The sequence below is a fragment of the Phalacrocorax aristotelis genome, chromosome 2, assembly GCF_949628215.1.
Source record: "Phalacrocorax aristotelis chromosome 2, bGulAri2.1, whole genome shotgun sequence".
NCBI classification, from domain to species: domain Eukaryota; kingdom Metazoa; phylum Chordata; class Aves; order Suliformes; family Phalacrocoracidae; genus Phalacrocorax; species Phalacrocorax aristotelis.
This window is the reverse complement of record NC_134277.1, coordinates 121,869,024-121,890,254: the sequence shown is the minus strand read 5'-3', so window position 1 is coordinate 121,890,254 and position 21,231 is coordinate 121,869,024. Positions and strand designations below refer to the sequence as shown.

The following is a 21,231-nucleotide window of genomic DNA, read 5'->3' as shown; positions in this document are numbered from 1 at the left end:
ATTGAGAATTGGAAGTAAATTTAGGTTGTGAAGTTGATGTGTATTCCTAAATTATGGCAGCCTAGCATCTTTCAGAAATTTTAGCAAATACTCACAGGGTAAATGAAACAGTAGTTTGTCCTAAAGACTTCTAACTTGCCCAAGTCCTTGTAGATTTTCAACATGATGACAAAAGGCATATCCCAGAAATGGATCATTTTCTGCCAAAACTAAATTATCTTGAAAACACTCATCAGAATTTTAAAAATGTACTGTAGAATAGAGCAAGGTATTTTCCCATAGCCCTTTTCTCATAAAATGCTAACAAATTCTGACTCATTTTCTGAAAGAAAGAATAATAATCAAAGAAAGGAATTCAGCCAGAGGCAGATGTTTAGCATGGAATATTGCATCTTAGAAGTTAGTCTAACAAAATGGTGTGCAGCCAAACACAAGGTTTTATAATGACATGTGGAGCTTGGACAAAAAGAATATTAGCATATTAGCAATGTTGCAGGTCTGTTACCATAGAGAACACTAAAAATTTTCATTTTATTAAAAAGAGACCTACTCAATATCAGTTTCTGTTCCATACTTCAGAAGAAGCAAGTGGATGTCCTCATATCACATAAGAATGATGAAGTAGCCCCCTATCCATTAGTAACTCAGGTGGAAGGTAAACAACATGCAGAAGGCTTGATTTGTTTTAAGTCAGCATGCCTATATAATTTTCAACAGAGCAGTTCTGAAAAGTTGGCTAAAGCCATTTCTGATTCCCTGATGTTACTGTCTAGTGAGCCTTCAAATACCGGGGAAATTCCAGAAGACTGAAAGGATGATGATATTGTGCTAGTATTCAGGAAGGGCAAACAAAGTGACCTACAATGACTAGAGACCAGCTAGCTTGACATCAGATCTAGGCAAAGTGACTGGAAAAATAAGTAAGCAATTAAGGTCAGAAATAGAACGTGCCATTGCACATGGGTGGCATTTTGCACACATAGCATTCAAGTGGCCACGGGATGTAAGCTCTCTAAAGCTCCAGTGAAAAACTGTGAGACTAGCTTTAGCCAACAGTTTGGGTATGACTTAAAATTGTACAACCTTCTTATGAAAAGCCAACCATTTTCACTACCAGTAACCTACCCTTTAAGTGGAATGCAAAAAAGAATATTTCAGAGAACTATCTTTGTGAATTACAGTTAGAGCTTCTTACCAATAGAAAATCGTAACCAAGAGCAGTTCCAGCAGGATTTGAAAGTAAACACTCATGCTATTAAATGATTTAATCAATTACATAAACACAAGTTAAAAAAAAAAAAGAACAGACTGTGTGGATATCACCGATTCAAGCAAATCTGTGGCTAAAAGAGGACTGGATTGACATACACAATGATACAGACTGCATGGTTAGCTGGGCATACTCAAATGAAGCAGACCTGGATAGGGCACAAATACTTCCCTGTGTTTAGGTAGAAGAAACACAAATGGTAGCTGGAGAGTGGGAAACTGGATCTCAGAAAACAACCGCTACAGAAGTTATGATACTACGCTGGAGAATCAATTCAACATGAAGTCTCAGTATCACACTGTGACCAAAGCCAAACCAGACTCAAACGCTTAATACAGGCCTTGAAGATACAGGAGGCTGAGTAGTGAACTGGATCAGGCCAGTGAATTTGATGAGACTAAAACTGGAAGAATACATACAGAGTAGCTGTCCTTGTTCTTAAGATCATGCTGCAAAGTTTGAGAGGGTACAGTAGAAAGCCATGCAAATCATTTGAAGTCTGGTAAAAATGCTTTAGAGAGCCTTAAAGAGCTGTCTGTTTAGTTTATGAAAATTGTGAGGCAGCATGATTTTGCTATGCAAGTGCCAGAGAGGGAAAATGCCACACACTAAAGAGCTCTTTAATCTAATGGAGAAAGGCTTTACAAGAAACAAAAGAGGGGAACTGGAGCCAGACAAACTCAGATTTGGAAGAAAACCCATTTTAAAAAATTTGGGAGTAGAATTGAAGACAAACTCTCAGGGCAAGTGATAGATTCTCTCATCTGCATGTTTTCAAATTAAGACCAGAGGATTTTCTGAAAAATAAATGGAAGTTAGTATGTGCTCAAAAACAAGTAGCCTGCTTAATACAGAATAAATGCTTGACATTTGTAGCCTACAGTGACGCTTACATAAGCTGATAAAAACCCCTAACCCTTTTTTGACACTTGACAAATTCATTATTTCTCAAGAAATACTGCTGAAAGGTGGTGCTGTCAGTCACCTGTAACTAATTTGCATAACTCCCAGCATTTCTTTTTAAGTGAAGTGCCCTCTGTAGTTACGCTCCACACTTATTTCATGGTTGGGTTCTATTTGTCCATATTTGCTGTCATTCACAATTTCAGCACTTATCCGTGAATACAGCTGACTTCAAAGAAAAATGAACAAGGGAAGAGGAAAAGGTGGTTATAAAGAAACAACAAGAACCAGAAAACCACACCCATAAATTAAACCTTGAATTGTCCTACAAACTGCTGGAAACACCATTTCTACACATGATGCTGGAAATCAAGGAGTTGTGAAAAGTCTAGATGGAGGCTATTTAAAACAAGTTCTTCACCCCTTACCTTCAAAGCATTTTGATAACTGAGACATTATAAACCACAGTATTTAGCTGAAATGCAGTATTAGCTCAGAAGACAATCAAGAGAGCATTAAACCCTCAGGGTCAGTGAGGGAAAACACACGAAGAATATAAACTTCAGTTGTACCCCTCTGTGGGCCATATATACACACATGTAATTATATACTTTCACGCAGCAGTGTATGTATAATGCTTCTTACCTGAGGGGATTTTAGCATCTGAAATACATTGATGCCTCCAAAAGCTAATGGCAGATCTTTCTCTGTTCTGCAGTCGACATAACCTCTCAGCTAGCCCGCCCCTGCAGAGAATAAAGGAATGCTCAATTTTGCCAGGAATCAGCATTCAGTTTTGCCAAGTGACAAGCCATAGGACAGATGGAATTTGTATGCTTTTATGCTTAGAGACAGAAACATACAGTAAAACTACATTTTGCAGATTAGTTCTCCTAATTTTCATTTTCCAATGGATATACTCTCAATAAAACATACATTTAGGGTCAATACACACAATAAAACATTTATACTATCTGGGTGTCCAAAATCTCCACGTTTTCAGTCCTGCCTCCGACAGCATTTTAACAAAAGGTTCACCACTTTTCTTTGCACTTATGCACGTATCCTGATAGATACTACAGACAATTGCGAATTCAAAACAAACCAGTGTAACCACCAGTTATAACAGGTTGGGGTTTTTTTTCCCTCACCGATTTGTTTGTCTGTTGGCAAGGAGTGATCACAAAAATATTCTTTTACCCATACTTGACCCTATGATTCATTTCACAAGCTAGGTCAAGTGTGCAGTTTCAGTGGTCTGAACACTCTCCAAGATTGAATTAATTTAGCATTCCCAAGGTGAGGAGCAGAGGAGTGGCACCTAGCACAAATACATTTAAGGTAACACTAAAGCAATTCCTACCACTGGATTCAAAGCCAGAAGACATAATTTCTCACTTCAAGAACAAAAAGACAAATGTGTTGGAAGCTGCCTTTGGTCTACTACAAAGAGCTGAGGACTACTATGGGAGAATTTGAGTGTTTTTCTTTGGCTTCAAAGAAGTTATTTGCATAAAAACCTACTTCTTTCTTTCCTTATAGTGTAAGGTTTTCCACAACAAGTACTATCCAGTATATCAAAAAGATTTCTGCTAAGGTGAAATGTGTCCTTGGGTTAAACTGGTTCAGGAATCAACAGAGATAACATACAACCACCTTATGACTATTTGTGCACATGAATAGAATTTTTTGGCTTAGGAAAAAAAAGCCAAATAGCTTGGTAAAGCTCACACTGCAAATGAGAAACTGGGAGGACTCACACCTGTGGAAACCAAGAAGGAGCTAAAAAAAGGACTAAGCAGCATTTCAGGTGGGCTGTAAAAATCTCTCTTTGCTTAGCAATTACTAAGCAATTTCACCTGCAGACAAGTCAACAGGTTATATGAAAGGTAGTTAGCAGTCTCAGCTGAATTTCTAATGAACAACGATATATTCTGCAAAATTGTAACTATCAAAAGAAGTATTAGATTGCATGGCTAAACATGTTAGTAGAAAAGACTACCAGATGAACACTCTGAAATACATGTGACCCAGAATGATCCACAAAAGTTCTGTAGTTTACATTACTGCATCTCTTCTATGGCTGGTGTGGTTCAGGCAGGGAAGAGAGAAACTCAGACTCTTTCAGAGGAGGAAAAAATCCCCAACCCCCCCAAAATAAAGAACCCATACTTAACTCGCTATAAAACCTGCTATATTAAGGAGGAAAATAAACAAAAATATTTAGGAAATCTTGGGCCCCACTGAACTTCCAGATAAGCTTAACCTTGTTTAATCCTGCTTTCAACATGGACTTTAAGACGCAGGGGCAACCTAATACAGAGAAGTGCAATGGAAGCTTTGGTACCAACAACAGCACAGAACTTCATACAGGATAATTTACTCTGCTGATAACATTCTGCTCAGCCTCATTTCCCCCAAAGCTTGAGCACTCAAGCATTACTGCACCGCAACACTTTGTGGGCAAGACAGTTCTCCAAACTCCAGCAAACTGTCCACCCAGTTTCCCTTCTTACCAGGGAACTGTTCTCAGAGGCAGTTGTAATTCAGTTTGGCTGTGAGGTCTACACGAGCCATACTGGAATGGGTAGATGCCAGCTCGGCTTAGAAATGCAGCAGTTAAATGCATTTTGAGTTTGCTTGCTTAGGTCTTGCATGCGTGAGTGTGCAACTGAACTCTGTGGCTGGACTACAGCAACACACAATACAGCTAGTAGCTCAAAAACTTGTTCTGCTGAAAGAAAACTGTTCAACAGGAGTGTTCTAAAACCCTACTCCATTCCCTCCACAGTCAAAGAAATGTATTTTCTTTGCTCAAATAATGTTAGAAAGCCTTAAGGTACTTCCACAAGAGAGCAGCTATTACTGGATCACAGCCTGATTTTCCTCCCTTTCCCTGAACAGGGCTATGGTTGTGTCCAGTCAGTCAGTTCCTACTCTTCTGTGAGCCCACTACTCTTTCACCTATGTCAGGAATGCCCTACAGCACGAAGGAAAACAAGTTCCTGCTTTCGTGGCTATTGCACACAACAGTAATACACCATTCCTCTTTCAGGCCTCATACACCTACCTACCAGGGAGGGTCTCACTGACACAACTTCATTACTAAGTTGCTAACCATGTCTGTATTAGGATAATAGCTATCACAAAGCCCCATGAAAATCAAAACTGTACCTTTCCTTAGCAGCCCTTTGTGCTAATAAAATTCATTGATATTTATTGATCATCATCCTTCCATTCACATTCCAAATGCAGTTAAAAATAGTTTAAACAGAAAAAATCATAAAGCATTTTGCATCTGCTTGGTCGCAGAATATAAAATATAACCCAGAATGCATTTATGAGATGTTCTCAGCTGGTCACTGGAATTTTTTTTTATAATGTCTGTTTCATACATTGTGAAATTGGAAATTATAATTCAGGACATGCCATGCACAAAAGGGATTTTCATGGCAAGACAGAGCTGGTAGTTTATGGTTTGTTTCTTTTAAAAGGTAGAAATAAAGACATTTAGCCACTGCTAGGAGGATCAACCCACTTCTTTAGCTCAAACGTTAAAAAAAAAAAAAGGAAAAGGTGCTTTCTGTTATATTCTAACAGATTTGATGACAACCGCATTTGAAAACTACTAATTCTTTCTCATACCATACAGCTGCCCACATGGTTGAAAACACTTGTGTATGCACTGTGAGATTCTGTGAAGTATAAAGTCAGTCACTCCTGGCTGAGCAGATTAGAGATAAGACAGGTTACACAGAGCTTACACAAAACAGAGTATGGTATTAAACAGGTGCCAGCTTCAGTGTAAGAAGCAACTCCATGTTTTGAAAAAAAGCTAAATGATTACTATTATTTTATTCCTAATTGCACATCTGTGGACTGTTAAATACCTAATGAGCTTTTATATTCAGTCTTTGGTAGTTAACTGGGTTTTCTGGGACTAACAGTCATTTTTTTGGCATAGACTCTATTCTATGGAAGTAACATTTTTATTATTTTGGTAATACAAGGTAGAGATTAATAATTTTCACTTTTCACTGTCCACTCATTATGCCTCTAAAAAACCCCCTAGCTTTCTTGGATTTTCAGGCTGCAGAAACTGGCTGAATTTTGCCAGATATGAAAGGTTGGTTGGTGGCATCAAGGGTGGAGACTGGATTCTACTGTACCAGGTCTTGGTTAATCTGCAGTCTGTATTTATTTACACCACTATCCGCTTCAAAAAGTTTAGAAAAAGATATTCAGTTTCTTCTTTTGCACGGATCTAGCTCTTACGATGCATTTAATTGTCCTCCGTGATGAACCCGACATCTGGTGTGTGTGTATATATATAAAATTGGCAAATAGATTTTGATTACTAATGTAAAATTTCTGTAATCAAGGGAACAGAAAAACTGTATTTAAATAACAAAACCTGTAATTTGAGATGCATACTTTACTGACCAGCTCTTCAGACTTGCCCCCAAAATGTTTTAATATGAGCAAATTGAGCACATTTGGCAAATCGTTAATGCAAAGGCTGTTAAGTGAAGCCAAACTGCTCAGATACAATCTCCACTGCCCACAGACTTTTTATTCTTAATCATGAAACTTAATCAGTACAACTAACTTTATTTAGGAACTTTTGTTCCTTTAAATCCCTGAAGGCAGACAGATTTAACATGCAGGGAGCCATGTGCTATTTCTGTACTAGATCTGGGCTTGTTAAAATACTGTATTTAAAACAACACATTGCCATTACTGTCCATGTGCAACAACATCCACATAAAAGACAGCTTTGATGACCATAAGAAAGCTCAGCATCTAGTACAAAAGTTTCTGGTGGTTGCCCCTTTCCACAAATTCCGACAGCAAGACTGAGTCTTCTGAGTCCTTCTTCTGAGTCTTTCTGAGTGAGAAAGTGTGTTTTGTGCCACCATGTGACAAGTATCACCAAAAGGTAACACTGAGCCTGATCTGTGACTCTCAGGCTGCTGGACCCTAGCTTCCAACTCCAATGAGGCTAATAGGGAAAAAAAAAAGAAAAAAAAGAAAGAGTATTAGTGAGTACATTGTGTTTTGAAAAGCCATTTTCAATCTTTCTGAAGTGCTGGAGATCTCTCTGTGTTTATTTATTGAGGTTTTCATTCAGCAGGGCGCTTACCAAAAATAACCCCACGTTCTTCCAAGTTTACTCCTTTCCAGACTTCATGTGAATTTAATAACAGTGAACGCTTAAGCATCTTATTATTGAGTTATCTCCTCGTATACACTATATTCAGGTCCCTGTGTACTGCAAAAACGATAGGTTACACAAATATGCATCCCCATCTCAGGACTGGGCAATTTCTCTCCTCTCTATTCAAAGCAAGGACAGAACTCCTCTCACATTCCCAACTTAACTGGTGAATTAACTGACTTCTGCAACATTCAGCTGTCCGTTTCCACTCCATAGGTTGCTTGCTAAAGGAATAGAAAGGACCCCTAACCGTGCTGGCATTTAATTTGTCAACACTGCAAACCCATCAGCTATTAACAGCTAGTTTACAATTTGCAAAATAATAAGCAACACTGAATGCTGACAGTCACTACCAAGCGCTCCTTTAGTGCACAAAATAGCACGGGGATGTATATAAGACGTGACTGAAGAACGTTGGCCAGGCAAGCGCAAGTCTCCTCTACAGAGGCCCACGTCCTCTCCAGCACAGAAGAGAACCTGTTGACTTTGTGAAGTAACAAGGGATCAGAACAAGTAATTTTTGCTTTACAGGTCAGCCCCACTCAAGCTCTGACTCAACTACTATATTTATAAACTTTCACCTTGGTTGAACCACCTTTACCATGACTGCTGGCATTATTCTGTTTCTTAAATGTGGGCTGCTTTTCTGGAATCAAAGCATAACACAATTTCTCTTCCTATGTGACAGAACAAGCAAAGGACAACGTAGACAGCAATAATTTTAAGTCCCTATAAAACTTGTCAAGTAATTATACTCTGCTACAAGTTCTGGGGTCTTTCCCTTGGAAAGCAGTCAGTGTCTCTCCCAACCCACAATTTCCATGTCAAATCAACGGCATCTGAGGTACACACCTAAAATGAAAGGAAAATGGAAGATGTGTACTGTAACACAAATGATATTTTCTAACACACAGCTATCAACAGCCAGTTGCGTCTGCCAACACAAAAATATAGAGAAAAGACCTTCCACATTCATTTGAAAAAATTACAAACTGAGTAGAAAGGCAATGCAATGATTTAGTAAACTGTACTGGATGCTGGATTTTGTTGCACACCAGTTGCTTATATTTCAACGCTCTGATCTATTGTACTCATCCAGAGTTGTTGGTTTTGGTTTTTTTGTGGTTGTTTGTTTTTTTTTTTTTAACACTAGCCAAATCAACAAGGCGGACATACTGAAAGCCTCTTCTAGAGTCTTAAAGATTCAAGGATTTGGAGTCTCTCTTAAGAGTTCAATATGCCAAAAGTCTTTTCAAGTCTGTGTAGTCTCTCACCACTTTTTTCAATTGTTCCAAAAGCAGGTCACCTCCATAAAACATATGTGGATCAAAGACACCATTTTCATGAGTCCCCATAAAACAGTGAGAGCTAGAGGTATCTTTCAACTACTGCATTAGACAGAAGTGACCAGTTACAGAATTTACAGTGTCTTCAGCTGTAAATTCCAACCAGCATATACTAGTGACATCCTCAATACCACCTTTAACAATTAAACTTTTGCAAGAAGTGTCTGGACACTATACCACAATTATTCCTACAAATCAAAAATAGTTCTTTGTCGTAGACACCAAAGCTTCATCACTCTTGTGTAGTGAGATTTGGTTTCTAGGACCTAATTGCCTCAAACAGCGCAGAGGAAAAGATATATGAGGGATTACAGTCATAACTGCTGAGAATAGGGTGGGTGAGCACTTTCTACATCCCATATGGCCCCCACTCCACTCCAAGATTTTAAGTAAAACTTTATAGGTGGTTGACTTTCCCACGCCCCTACTTAGCCAAGTTATCTCACAGAAAATATCTGAAATAATTTAGGAACATCTTCGGAAATAGGTAAGCTTTTGGGGCCTGCTCCTTTCATAGTTTTCAAAACACTGATCACCTGTTCTTAACAGCCACTGAAAAATAAAGAAAAATCAACCCTACAATTGAAAAGTTTACCACAGCCCTCTGGCTCTTCAGACTCCTTAGTAGAAAAAAAATATTTCAGATTGTCCTACTTCTTACAGCAGAGGCTCTCAGCAGAAGTAAGATGATCTAATAAGGAGAGTCCTTCCAGAAATAAGTTACCCCTTTTGGCAGGTATAAAAGAAAAAACACAAACAAGTCCCAGACTCACATGCACAATTTCTCATAGAATAGAGTAATAAAGTTAAGAGGAAGACTCTGCAGGAACCAGTCTTGAGGGGAACAGCCATGCCCCACGAGATAAGGGAAGAGCCTTCCCTTTGGGTCTGAAGGTTTTGGCTTGCCTGAGCAGAGATCTTGCATAGAAAAGAAAGTTCCACGGTTAAACAAACCAAAGGCGCCAAAATGACTTCTCTGGGATGGGGAACAATTGCACCCTGCTAAACCATTCCAACTGGTAAAATACATTACCCATGAAACTGAAGAAATCTGTCATTTTAAGGAAAGTGGGGCTGGTTTTTTTACTAATGTGGGTCTTTTTCCTCTTAAGACCAAACATCTGGTACAGTGAAACCATCCACACTTTCTATAAAAGAAAAGACATTTTAACTTTCAGTAAGTGCAAAATAATTTACCCGTGTACATTGCCAGTGATTACAAGTGGTACATCTGTAGTGCAGCCATTATATTCTTCAGTTATATTCTCCTAATTCAACAAGAAAGTCACTAGCAAGGAAAACTTAATCTAATAGTTAAAATCAACGTAAGAACATGACAGTCAAAAGGGCTAGTCTGTTGCTGTACACTCTCATGCTACTTGTGGATGCATTTAAAAAAGAACAGACCCAATTTTAGAGTAAAAGCCTGCTTCATTTGTGCCAGCTCCTTCCTCCCTTGGCAACTTCTTTGATCTTCAGGACCTCAGTTGGCCTCATATCACAACCGGGTTTCATTTTACTGCATGTAGTACCAGGACATTCTGTAATTTTCTCCTCTTTTGATAACAAAAGTTAATTTTAGCAGATCAGATCTGTAAGTGGTCTGCATACAAGTAGAGATAAGATAATTAAACAGGATATCCCACGATTTTATTTCACTATTAAACTAAAAATGGCCACTCAAATATTTAAAAGAAAAAACAAAAACAAAACCAAACAGAAAAAGCTAAAGCAGCTATTCTTCACAACTAAAAGCTCTTGCAACGTGACAGATTTAAAAGCAGGGTTAACATTATATAACTTAAGATATCTTTTTCCCGCACTGAAACCCAGACTCTTTTTTTTCTGATGGAAATAAAACCTTACTAGAAAATGCAAACAATTCAAAAAACCTTTAAGAAAGGTTTAGCTGTAGACCAGAAAAGCTGAGTGTGTGCATTTTGAGTTTTCTGTATAAATACTGAATGAATCCAGTTATTGGTTTAATCTATGTAACAAACTTTGAGACTTTCAATACTCTTCATTTCTCCCTTCTTTCACATGGGAACTTTGAGAGACTTAGAACTAGTGCAGTTTTAGATATTTCACTCTGTAGCATTAACATGAATTCCAAATCTAAAAAGAAGAGCTCCCTGAAAACTGTTATTTGCAGCATATACTCTCTCCCCTCAGGTTTGCAAATCACTTGTATTATTTTCCCATGCAGTGTTGACTCAAGCTGAGAAACTGAAACGTTGTGGTGGAATAAAAGGGCAGGAACACCTACACCCTACACCTCTTGACCTGATCACCAAGGCAATTCACCTCCATATCAAGTACCACTAGCAGCACTTCTTTATCAAATCTCTTAGTAGCTCATGGGTGCGATACAATGACATTTATCTCTCAGCATACTGGGGAAAATTATACTACTCCTACTCCATCCATCACCAATTTTGTTTAAATAAAGGAAGGTGGTGACACAAGATGGCATATAAAACCAATGTTTAAGGTGAGGATGTCCAGGAGCCATCGTATTGATACCTGTGAATGAAAGAGATGATACTTTGCCTCTAGCATGCCAGACTGGCACCTCCTACAGCACTGCCCTTCAGGTTGCTTCAGAATCTGTCCAGGACCACCAACACCCCTGAAGGACAAACACCACCATACAGGCTACCTGCTCTCCCCTGTGGACCGTGGTAGAAATAAGAACAATCTTTACTTAGAACAGTTTTGAAAACAAAAACTAACATTACAGGGGATACATGAAGACATAGGAGAATTTGGCAAAAGGGTACAGAACAGACCAGTCAGCAGGAATGGTGGCGAGGAATTGCTTCTGTCATGCCTTTCTTTTCTGCAGATGCTAATCACTTTCCAAAACTCCACTTAACTCCTAGAGTAGAGGATGATTGCTACGTGTGCCTTCCAATTTTGCTCACCATAAACAATATTGAATATTGTACATGTTCTTTTGGTGACATAGATGGGTTTCTCATTTTCACTCAAAGCTGTTGAATTTACACTCAAACACGAGGATGAGCAGAATTTATTTTAATCATCCATAATCAGCTTACTTCTGAAGATTTCTGTTGGTAGGGTTACATCTTAATTTTTGTAGTGTATGACAATTACATCTGGAATAGGATCAAACAAACAATACTCTTTCCTCCCATCCAGACAACTACCCATTTCCATTTTAGCACCAGGAGGATTCCAGGAGGAGAGGACAGTAGAAAGTAACTTATTTGCATTTTTCCACAGACTGTTAGGGCTCTTTTCTCTGTTTTTTGTTTGGTTTTGGTTGTGGTGCAGGTTAGTTAGTGAGGTTTCTTTGAGGTTGCATAGAAAAATGTAGACATTGAGGTAACAGGAGCATAGCTGTAATCAAGTAATGCAAATATAAACACGGATTGCACTGTGCCTGAAGAATTTGGAAGAGACTGCTACACATGGTAGAAGACTTTTTCAGAAAATATAAGCTACATTTTTTTAAAATATTCTCTCTACTTTTGAAGATGGCTTTAGTCATCTCAAACAGCAGAGAGATGAAAACAGAAATAACTTCTGTTTTCTTAAAAGTGGAAACAAAACTACAGGAGGCCTATTCTACCCATATCAGGACTGTTCCATGAAGTAAGCATACTTAATGTGGTCTGGATTTGGAGTAGAACCTCTCGCACAGGAATTCACATAGGAAGGCAGCAGCTCTACCACCTGCACCATCTCTGCTCAACCCATGCTTCCTTAGCCACCAGCCTGGAAAAGAGAGCCTGGCTAAGCAGAGGCTCTCAGCTCTCTTCACCTACTGCTAAGCTCCAAATGGTCCAAGTGGGAGCCTGTGGGACAGATCCAGCTTGAAGGATGATTTCCCCTGCTCACTGCTGTGGCCTCAGCCTGCAGCAGAGGTGGGAAGAAAGGAGAAAGGACAGGCCAACAACTGCTGTGTAACTTTAGCTATATAACCAGAAAGAAGGGGTTGTCGCTTCATCAATCAAGAAGCTGACAAACCTTTCCCCAAACTGGCCTTCAATCCACAGCACTGAAAACCTAAGCTTTCCTATCGAGGATGCAGACTTTTACATCCACTGTTCGCACACCAATGCAAACATTCTCAACTGTAAAAGGAAGGATGGCAATGAGAGGCACATGGAATTAATGCCCTGAACAGGAAGAGTGAAAAGATGACAATTACCTGGACAAGCAAAATAACTAGATAAACAAAACTCATAACTGAAGAATTTCCTGCCCGCTTCCCTGTTCCCAAAGGAACCCAAGGTGGAACCCACAGGACGGAAGAGTGAAAAACCCTGCAAGCTCTGCTCCTCCGGCCACTCAGGACAGATTACATTCTATATCATTGTGGTTTCTTTGGTTTTGTTTGTTTGTTTTTAAAGCTATTTATTCTCTTATACACTTGTTTCAGAGTATTTTTGCTGTAAAATATATTTTTGCACTAAGACTGTTGATAGTAGGGATCATCATAGAGCTGGTAGGTGCAGATTCACATCATGTTTAAGTCCTAACCCTGGGATGTTATTGAAGCAGCCAAAAGTTTTTATGGCTTCAGAAAACTGGGCGAACTCATGAAAAGACAAACCCACTAAGGGCAACAAACAGCTCCTGAGTAATAAACTGCTGAAAGCTGGAAGTGCATCTGGGCAAAATACCACTATACGTTTGTCCTGTTCTTATTACCCTCACAGGTACTTGCTTTTGGCCACTAACAGGCATTTTTGTGGGCTACAGCTTTGGTCTGACCTAGTACAGTTGTGCCTTTATGTTTTTAAAGTAACAAGAAATAAAGCTTGATTGCACAAGCAAAACACTTAAGTATAGGCATCCTCAGTAATTAGGACTTTCAAATCTGTTCCTTCAGTCAGCGTTTTGAAATAGCCAAAAACATTTCTAGAGAAAAATAAGGTATGGCTATTTAACCAAAGTGAATATTTACTTTTAAAGTAATCGATTGATTGATTACTGTACATAGAATCAGCTGTAAAAAAAGTAAGAACACACCACACTGTTAGAAATACAGCAGATATCTACAGCAGCACCACTGGTAACTGTAGTCTCCATAGCTTGAGGCATACCTTCACATATACCATTTAAGTTAAAGCAACTGTTGTTAATTCAATATAGGAACCCTGTCATTAATTCAATATAGGAAGTGACCATTTCTGCACTGTAAGTAGCAAGAGAAATGGTGAATTGTGAACATCAGGCTTCTATTGTTTAGGCTCAGGCTGTTTTCTTTCAGCAGTTAGATATATTTTCAATGTATTTAATTTAGTCACAGAGATTTAAATTTCAGATTAACAAATACATCCCACTTTTGCCTAAAAATCATTCTGTCCTGCACTATTCAATCTTCCATCCCTTTACAACAGTATTTTGGATAATTTTACCCTGACAAATCTGGAGAGGACCAAAGAAAAATCAGAGGTACAGTATTTCTGCAGGCTATATGGAGAGGCACAAAGCAATAAAATGATTACAGGCTAAAACAGAAGTATGTCCACTCACACATCTGTAAGGCACTGTAAAACATTATTAGAAGTGCAAAAAGCATATCAGTTTGTACACAGGAGTTAAAGATCAAGAACTTTCACCACAGATTGAAAGCTGAACCGAGTTCTTTCTTGCATTATTCGCTTGTTTACAGACAAATGACATTCTTTAAGTTTTTTGAAACTGCATCTCTAAAATGTTTATCCTCGAAATGCACTCCTACTCTTCTGTAGGTATTCTTTTACTTACAATTAAAAAAAAAAAACCCAACAACTCCTTAAGGTGAACAGCGCATTTACCTCAGTAGCTTCCTCTTCTTTGCGGACTCGGCGGGGGCTCGGGGGGCCTTGCCCGCCTGCTTCCCAGGGGTGCGGAGAAGGGCCTGCGCAGACCTCAACCACTCGCTGGCTGGACGTGCTGTAACATCCCCCATGTCTGCTCCTGACCTTGACTGTAATCTCTTAGTGGATCCTGGAGCAGTGGTTGCCAGGCCCGTCTCTCCTTTTCCCACGCTGTCATTATCAGATGAATACTCAGAAATTTCTGTCGAAGTTGTCTAAACAAATAAAAATATAAACCTACTGAAACAGAATACTACTGAGATAGCACAGGTTTATGTAGGCAGTTATTTATGTCCCCAGTAATCCATAAATTGAATACCAATTTATTGATTAATATAACTTGCACAACTTCACCTGCACATTAATCCTTTCTAAGTCAATATGGATTCCTGAATATAAGGACCGTCTCTTGAGGGACAACTGGGTGAGTAACATTTATTTTTTCAAACAACTAGATCTGGAGGATTTATCAAAATGATAAGCCAATGCTTATCTCTATCAGAAGTTTCCAGACAGGTGTCAGAATTAAAGCAAGTTTTCGGGAAAGCAGAAAGAGACTAATGAGTGACAGGGTTTGTGACTGGCAGGGAAGCTGAGAGAAAGGGAGCTTTCACATCAGGATTCAAATAAGTAGGAAGGGTGGCTTCTGTAGTCTGAATGGTGGGAAGAAACACATGCCTCTGTTGAGAACTCAGAGCTGGCAAAAGTATGTAACTATTTGTTAAAACAAGATTTCGACCACTAAAGCTGGCCTTCACCCCTGTCCGGCAGGCCTAGAGCTTCCCAGGAAGTTTCTGAAGTGGAGCATAAGCTATTGGGCCGCATCCAGGTAGCTCCAGCAAGAATCGATCACTGCTCAGCAGCCAGGGCCACGAGCAAGTGGGGCTGGAGTCCAGACTCTCAAAACCTCACTGGAGCTCTTCTCCCAGAAACTCACAGGGCACAGTGAACTCATCCCACTGAGGGATGGATGAGAGGAGAGGACAAGAAGGCCCAAAAACAAGTCTGCAAGAGACATGGAAGGCTGAGGGGAGGGCTGGCAGGGAAAATTTACCTCCTGCCTCAGCTTGTTTTACTCTCCTGTAGGGCTCCTGCACAAGCAGGGAGGGCAAGGCAGCTGTGTTGACACCCTAAGATGAGCTCCACACAGTGATTACGTACATTATGCTCTCTTGGCCCAGTATTACAGTACTGAGTATTAAGCAAAAATACTTGGAAAGTAGCATTTTACCTAGTACAGAACAAAACAATCTAAACTCTGAAATAGGCAGAAGACTAAGAAACATGAGCTGGGCTCAGTCTTCAGGAGCAAGTTGGAAAAAAAACCAGACCCACTCTGTGCAAGTTCTGGTGGGGTAGGCATAGTAACAGTCCCATCAGTGGGATCACCAGCACTAGCCCAGCTCAAGGTGTCTTGCACAAAACTGTCTGTAGAAGAGGCAAGTTAAGCAATTCAGACTGATTCTTGAAAGAATCAAAACCCAATGCAAAACATTAGGTTCACATTATCAGGTGGGAACTGGAAAACCCCAAAGACTGACTTTGCTCCAGATTATGCTGCCCCGATCACAGAACAGCTCCTGAAAAAAAATTAGCCTCTTCCTCTGGTCTAATGCAGTAAGCAGCTCTCCACACAGGTTGCCTGACAACTGGCTCAGGTAAAGACTTTACAGATAAAAGAGTAAAGGGAGCGCAACCACTGCATTCATTAATGCTTTTATATGTTATTAATTAGTATAATCATCTGAAACCAACATTCTTCAACTGTGCACAAAAATGAGTTCAGCTTTTGCCAGTTCTTTCATACATTCTTCATGTAAATGATGAGACGCCACATTCATGTTCTGAGAACTTACCTAAGTGTTCTGGAAATTGGAAGGCCCTTTTAAAGTTATCCAGACAAGGAGAATAGCTAAAAGACTGTAATTAATATCAGCCTGTTTTATACACAACACAGTCAACATTTGTCCCTTGGCAACAATATTTCTCTGAAAACAAACTCCTTCTGCAATGGAAAAGAGCCAGAATAAAATAAAAGGTTTCAAACACTATGAAAGCAGTAAGCAAGCACTTCATTCTTAAAACACCATTCCAATGCATTCTTTTGCTTTAGGAATGCTTTAATTTTGTTCGAACTGCTATGATATCCACTGTACCTAAAAGAAGGATGCAAATATGGATTTCTTTGGCAAGTGAAATGCAAATGAGGAAAGCCTTTGGGATGTGCTTCAAGTTAAGCACATTTTAATCCTACTGTTTTAAGAGTTAAGAAGCTTTCCTAAGTAAAGATTGTCTAATAAATAATTTAATTCTTCTGCTAATATTTATTATTGCATACTTTTTTAGACTTAACTTCCCCATGGAATCCATACTTCGGGGGTTTTGTTTTTAGTTTGTTTGCTTCTTAGAGTTTGTATTGGGTTTTTTTTTTTTAATTGGTTAGTTGGAAATTTTTCTCAAAAAAGGAAGCTATAAAAATTGAGGAAAAAAAAGAAAAACTTGACCTTCCAACTCCGTACATTATTTAACTGTAGCCACTATCAGAAATAGAGTCTGAAGAGAAAAATATTTTCAAAACATACAAACATGATTTTCCAAGTATCCAGTAAATGAGCTGGCATGTCTACCAACATTATGGTGGTAGGCAGCTGACAAAAAAAGAATTCATTTTATTTCTTAGGTTCACTTCAACAGAACCATGGATAAGTAGTGAAGAAATTGTTTATCAATTATCAGTATCTTAAACATCAGGAAGCTGAATTTTCAAGAGTGAGTTTGTGGGGTTTTTTGGTTTGTGGTTTGTTTTTTTTTTTTAAATAATATCCCCAGCAATATCAGTCAGAGTCTCTGAAGAGCATCATTGCTAAGCTCAGAGAAGTATAAGATTAAAAGTAGTTGGCTTTTTCACATTGCTTATTATTTAAAAATACAGTAATTTTGGTTGTGGTGGCTGAAGGTACAATGCTCCCCACTACACATAGGCTCAGTTTCCCCACCCCAATCCCTCCCTCCAACCCCTGAGCCCAGTCTAAGCATCCCCATCCTGGGGTTTCCCATATATCCCAGTCACTCCAAATACTTGGTAGTCAACTGTTCTCTAACGTTTACCTACCATTTCCGATGACAGCCTTGCCACAACACCTTTTTATACCATGCTAACTACTACTTCATGTCCACAGGCTGAGTGGAAAAAAAATGCAGGGGCTGACCTCAATCTCTTTCTCACTAAAGTGACAAACATGGCTCATTTTGTTCACTTTTAGAATAAATCAATGTGCTCTGTGACTAGTTTCATTTGAAAGGTTCTAAATGCTCCCCTTTTATGGCTCTTTCTTTTAAGGAAAAATGACTTCAGTATAAATGCACAGAATACTGCCATTTTTTCCGATAACATTTGGCTACAGGAAAACAAAGAAATCAGTAAGTACTGTAGCTGAGCATCCAGGACCCTATATTTTAAAGATAAGCATGTTTAAATCAAAATGCATCAAAAGAGAGCTCTGAAGATTAATTCATTTATGATGTATTTTTGACACCACTTAACACCCTCTACATTAGCTAGTACTGGTACAAATGTAAAAATAGAAACCAGAATGAGAAACAGCAAATATCCCTCCGCGGCTAAACAGTTAAGACTACTAAAGAATATATGATTACCTGTGTCAATTTAAATTCATTAAAACAAACAAACAAAAAACCACAAACCACCAAAAAACCCAGCCACTGAAATGGTAAAATCCTGGCCCAAATTGTTCAAAGACAGAACTGTTGACTTCAGTGAAATGAAGACAGCATTCCATAAGGACATAGATTTTGCACGCAGACAGCAGAGACGGTACCATGCTGTCACTTCTGTGACCAAGTACTCCCCCCCTCACCCTCAAAAGATTTGCTTCAGCTGCCTGTTGCTTTACCTTGAACACCTTGTGAGTTCTCTGGAAGTACCTTTGCAATCTGCACAGCATTTGCCTCTAAAAGGTCTGAAAAATTACCTTTTCACTTCAATAATGATGGAAGCAAGAAATATCTGCATTTCATCACTTTAATAAGCACTTGCTATTTCTTATCAATAAAATAGCCATAAGTTAATATACGAAGTGTTAAATTCCCATTTGAAGTTTCCAGCTTCAGCACAGAAAGCAGCACTATACAAACTTCTTGTACAAAAAGATAGATAACGTATCAATTTTATTTAAAAAAAAAATCAGTATTTTTTTAAAAAGGTGCTCTCATGCAGTTATTGCTAATTAGAGGCAAGGAGATGAGCAGTTGGGAGAGTTTCTCATCCCCCTTGGCTCTCCTCCCAAGATACATCACTCAATAAAACTTTTCTGTGGAAAAATGTCAGTATAAACACCCCGCTTTTGTATTGGTCAAACGCTTTCACTTGTTCAGTCATCATACATTCAGAAAGTGTTGAATATCTTTTCCAGTCAGTATGAAGATACTTTGCAGATATAATGCTCAGTAAAAGCTCATAGATATTCTGAACAAGTTGATCAGCTGAAACTAAGATGCTTTAGCATGCTGCGGTATGCCCCAATCTCTTCTTACTGGCAAAAAAAATGGCTATCAAATTCTACACAGACACTGAAATACTTTTTGCAGATGGAGGCCACTTAGTCTGTCATTTCCTTCACTAAATATAATAAATCTTTTCCCTCCTATTATCTTACTACAGCTTAGCTCAAATGGCAGAAGAACTAAGATGGTTTCTCAGATGGCACCCTTAGGGAACCAGGCTTTCTCAAGGTCACAGAGCCAAGTTACGTCAGAAATGGAAACAGTGTTTGAGAGTTTCAGACTTTGATCATTGTACATACAGAGGAAAATTAATCTTGCGGCATTTCCTTTCCTCCTTGTTCTTTCACATACCGTTGCCTCTAACTCTGGAAGCATTTTCTCTTTTCCCCTGCCTATTCTCTCATGGACTATCTTTCTTCTCTTTTCTGAATCCCTTACTCTTTTCAGAATTAATGTGCATTTCTCCTAACTGTCCTCTCATGACGGCTCTCAAGGTGGGTGGTAGCTGACTGGTATTAACAAACACACACAGTGAACTTAGGCAACTATCCTACCACCTCTCCTTTTATACAGTCTTCCTTCCTGATAAGCAGTGCTACATTTGTGCTATCGGTACTCCTTCCTGTCATGCATGCAAAGGGATTAAAATGCAGCAAACTTCTACCCCAGGGAGTTAGTTACAGGTTGCAAGGAGATTTTGTATCTTGCATGGTACTCTCCAAAAAACAGAGCGAGCAGAAAAGCCACGGGATTTGCTACAATGAATATTCACAAGCATAAATCACCAGTGCAGTATGTCAAAGGCCCAGGCTATGCTAATGAATGCTTGAAGCTAACTCCACCAGAAGCTGGCTTGCAGGGTTATAGGGAGTAGGGTAAAGGTAAAAGAAAAGATGTTTCCCCTTAATTAATCAACACAAAATTAACTCAATCATTGTCTGCACAGATAGTACAGGATATTATTCAGCTCTATAAATATAATTAGAGATATAAAGGATTTAAAGCTTGCAGTTCTCTTCAAAGCTTTGTGTTTTCTGAAGCTTTAACTGAAACACTAAAGTCTATGCCAAATATTTTCCTAGTATCTTGAGAAAAAATTTGGTTCTTGGTAAGCTAGCTACTTTCACTCTAGAGAGATAAAATTCAGATATACCTCCACACAAGAAACTCAATATTCAAGTCAGAGCTAGGCGTGTGCCGCTCTGTGGGTGACACCAAGCTTTCGTCTCACGGAATAACCACAGGAACAGCACGCAAAACGTACAAGATGAGGTAGCAGTGCGTGGGCAGAGACAACCATGTGACAAAAAAGAACAACAATGAAAGACATAAATCACTAATAAGATATTTTTGGACTTGCAAGCCCAAACTGACACAGCAGATTAACTGAAATTTTGTATCTGGAACAACCACCCAGCATTACTACAGAGACAGCATATATTTAAACTGGATCTTAGATAACGTCTAGTTGTTTAGCTAAGTACAGCATTCCTCCTCAGCACATGAGCTCAGACCATCTGATCTGTCCTAAATATTTATCAGTAATGTTGGTTCAGCACACTAGGAAATGACACGTCCTGCTCCACACACATTAGCATTTTGTGGCTGCCATTACAGGAAACAAAGCCGTATGCTCTTCAAGGGCACGAGAACGGCCACCTCGAGCATCTCTCTGGGACTCTCCAAGAGCAACTACCACTGAGCTGACAAAGGGTTTGCTTCTTTCTCCCTGCTCAGCCACTGTTAAACTTCAACAACGTCTCCCTTCACACGGACACGGGAATGAATTTTTGCTATCTCCTAGATGCCACCACCCCTAGGCTGGAATGCAGTAGTTATTAGCACACAAAATCATTTATGCCAAGTAGCAAAGAAGAATGCTCTATCTACTAGAATATGGAGAAGTGTAGGCAGCAACACTGTAATTATTCAAAGCAGAATTTGGTCACAGACTGCACCCTCATCTCCTCTTAGTGGTGTTTTGAGACCTTTGAACAAGTCGTTAAGACTTCTCTTCTATGACTAATTAAAAAGGATTTATTGCATCTAGCATCCCAGTACTTCCTATCGTAAAGGAAATTGATTCATGATTATCTCTGGAGGAAGGAGGCCAGCTACTGCACCTTAAGCACCACT

At 39.1% G+C, this 21,231-nt stretch overlaps 1 protein-coding gene across 2 annotated transcripts in view; it reads right to left on the bottom strand.

Moving 5' to 3' along the window:
- The window catches only part of SPIDR (scaffold protein involved in DNA repair), a 210,248-nt gene that overhangs the window by 138,896 nt on the left and 50,121 nt on the right, over positions 1–21,231 (bottom strand). For both annotated transcript variants that reach the window (XM_075084980.1, XM_075084981.1), the window contains exons 6-7: positions 14,530–14,786; positions 2,819–2,919 (exon numbers count right to left, since the gene is read on the bottom strand). In XM_075084980.1, coding sequence (XP_074941081.1) covers positions 2,819–2,919; positions 14,530–14,786 — 358 coding nt within the window. The remainder of the gene's footprint in view (positions 1–2,818; positions 2,920–14,529; positions 14,787–21,231) is intronic.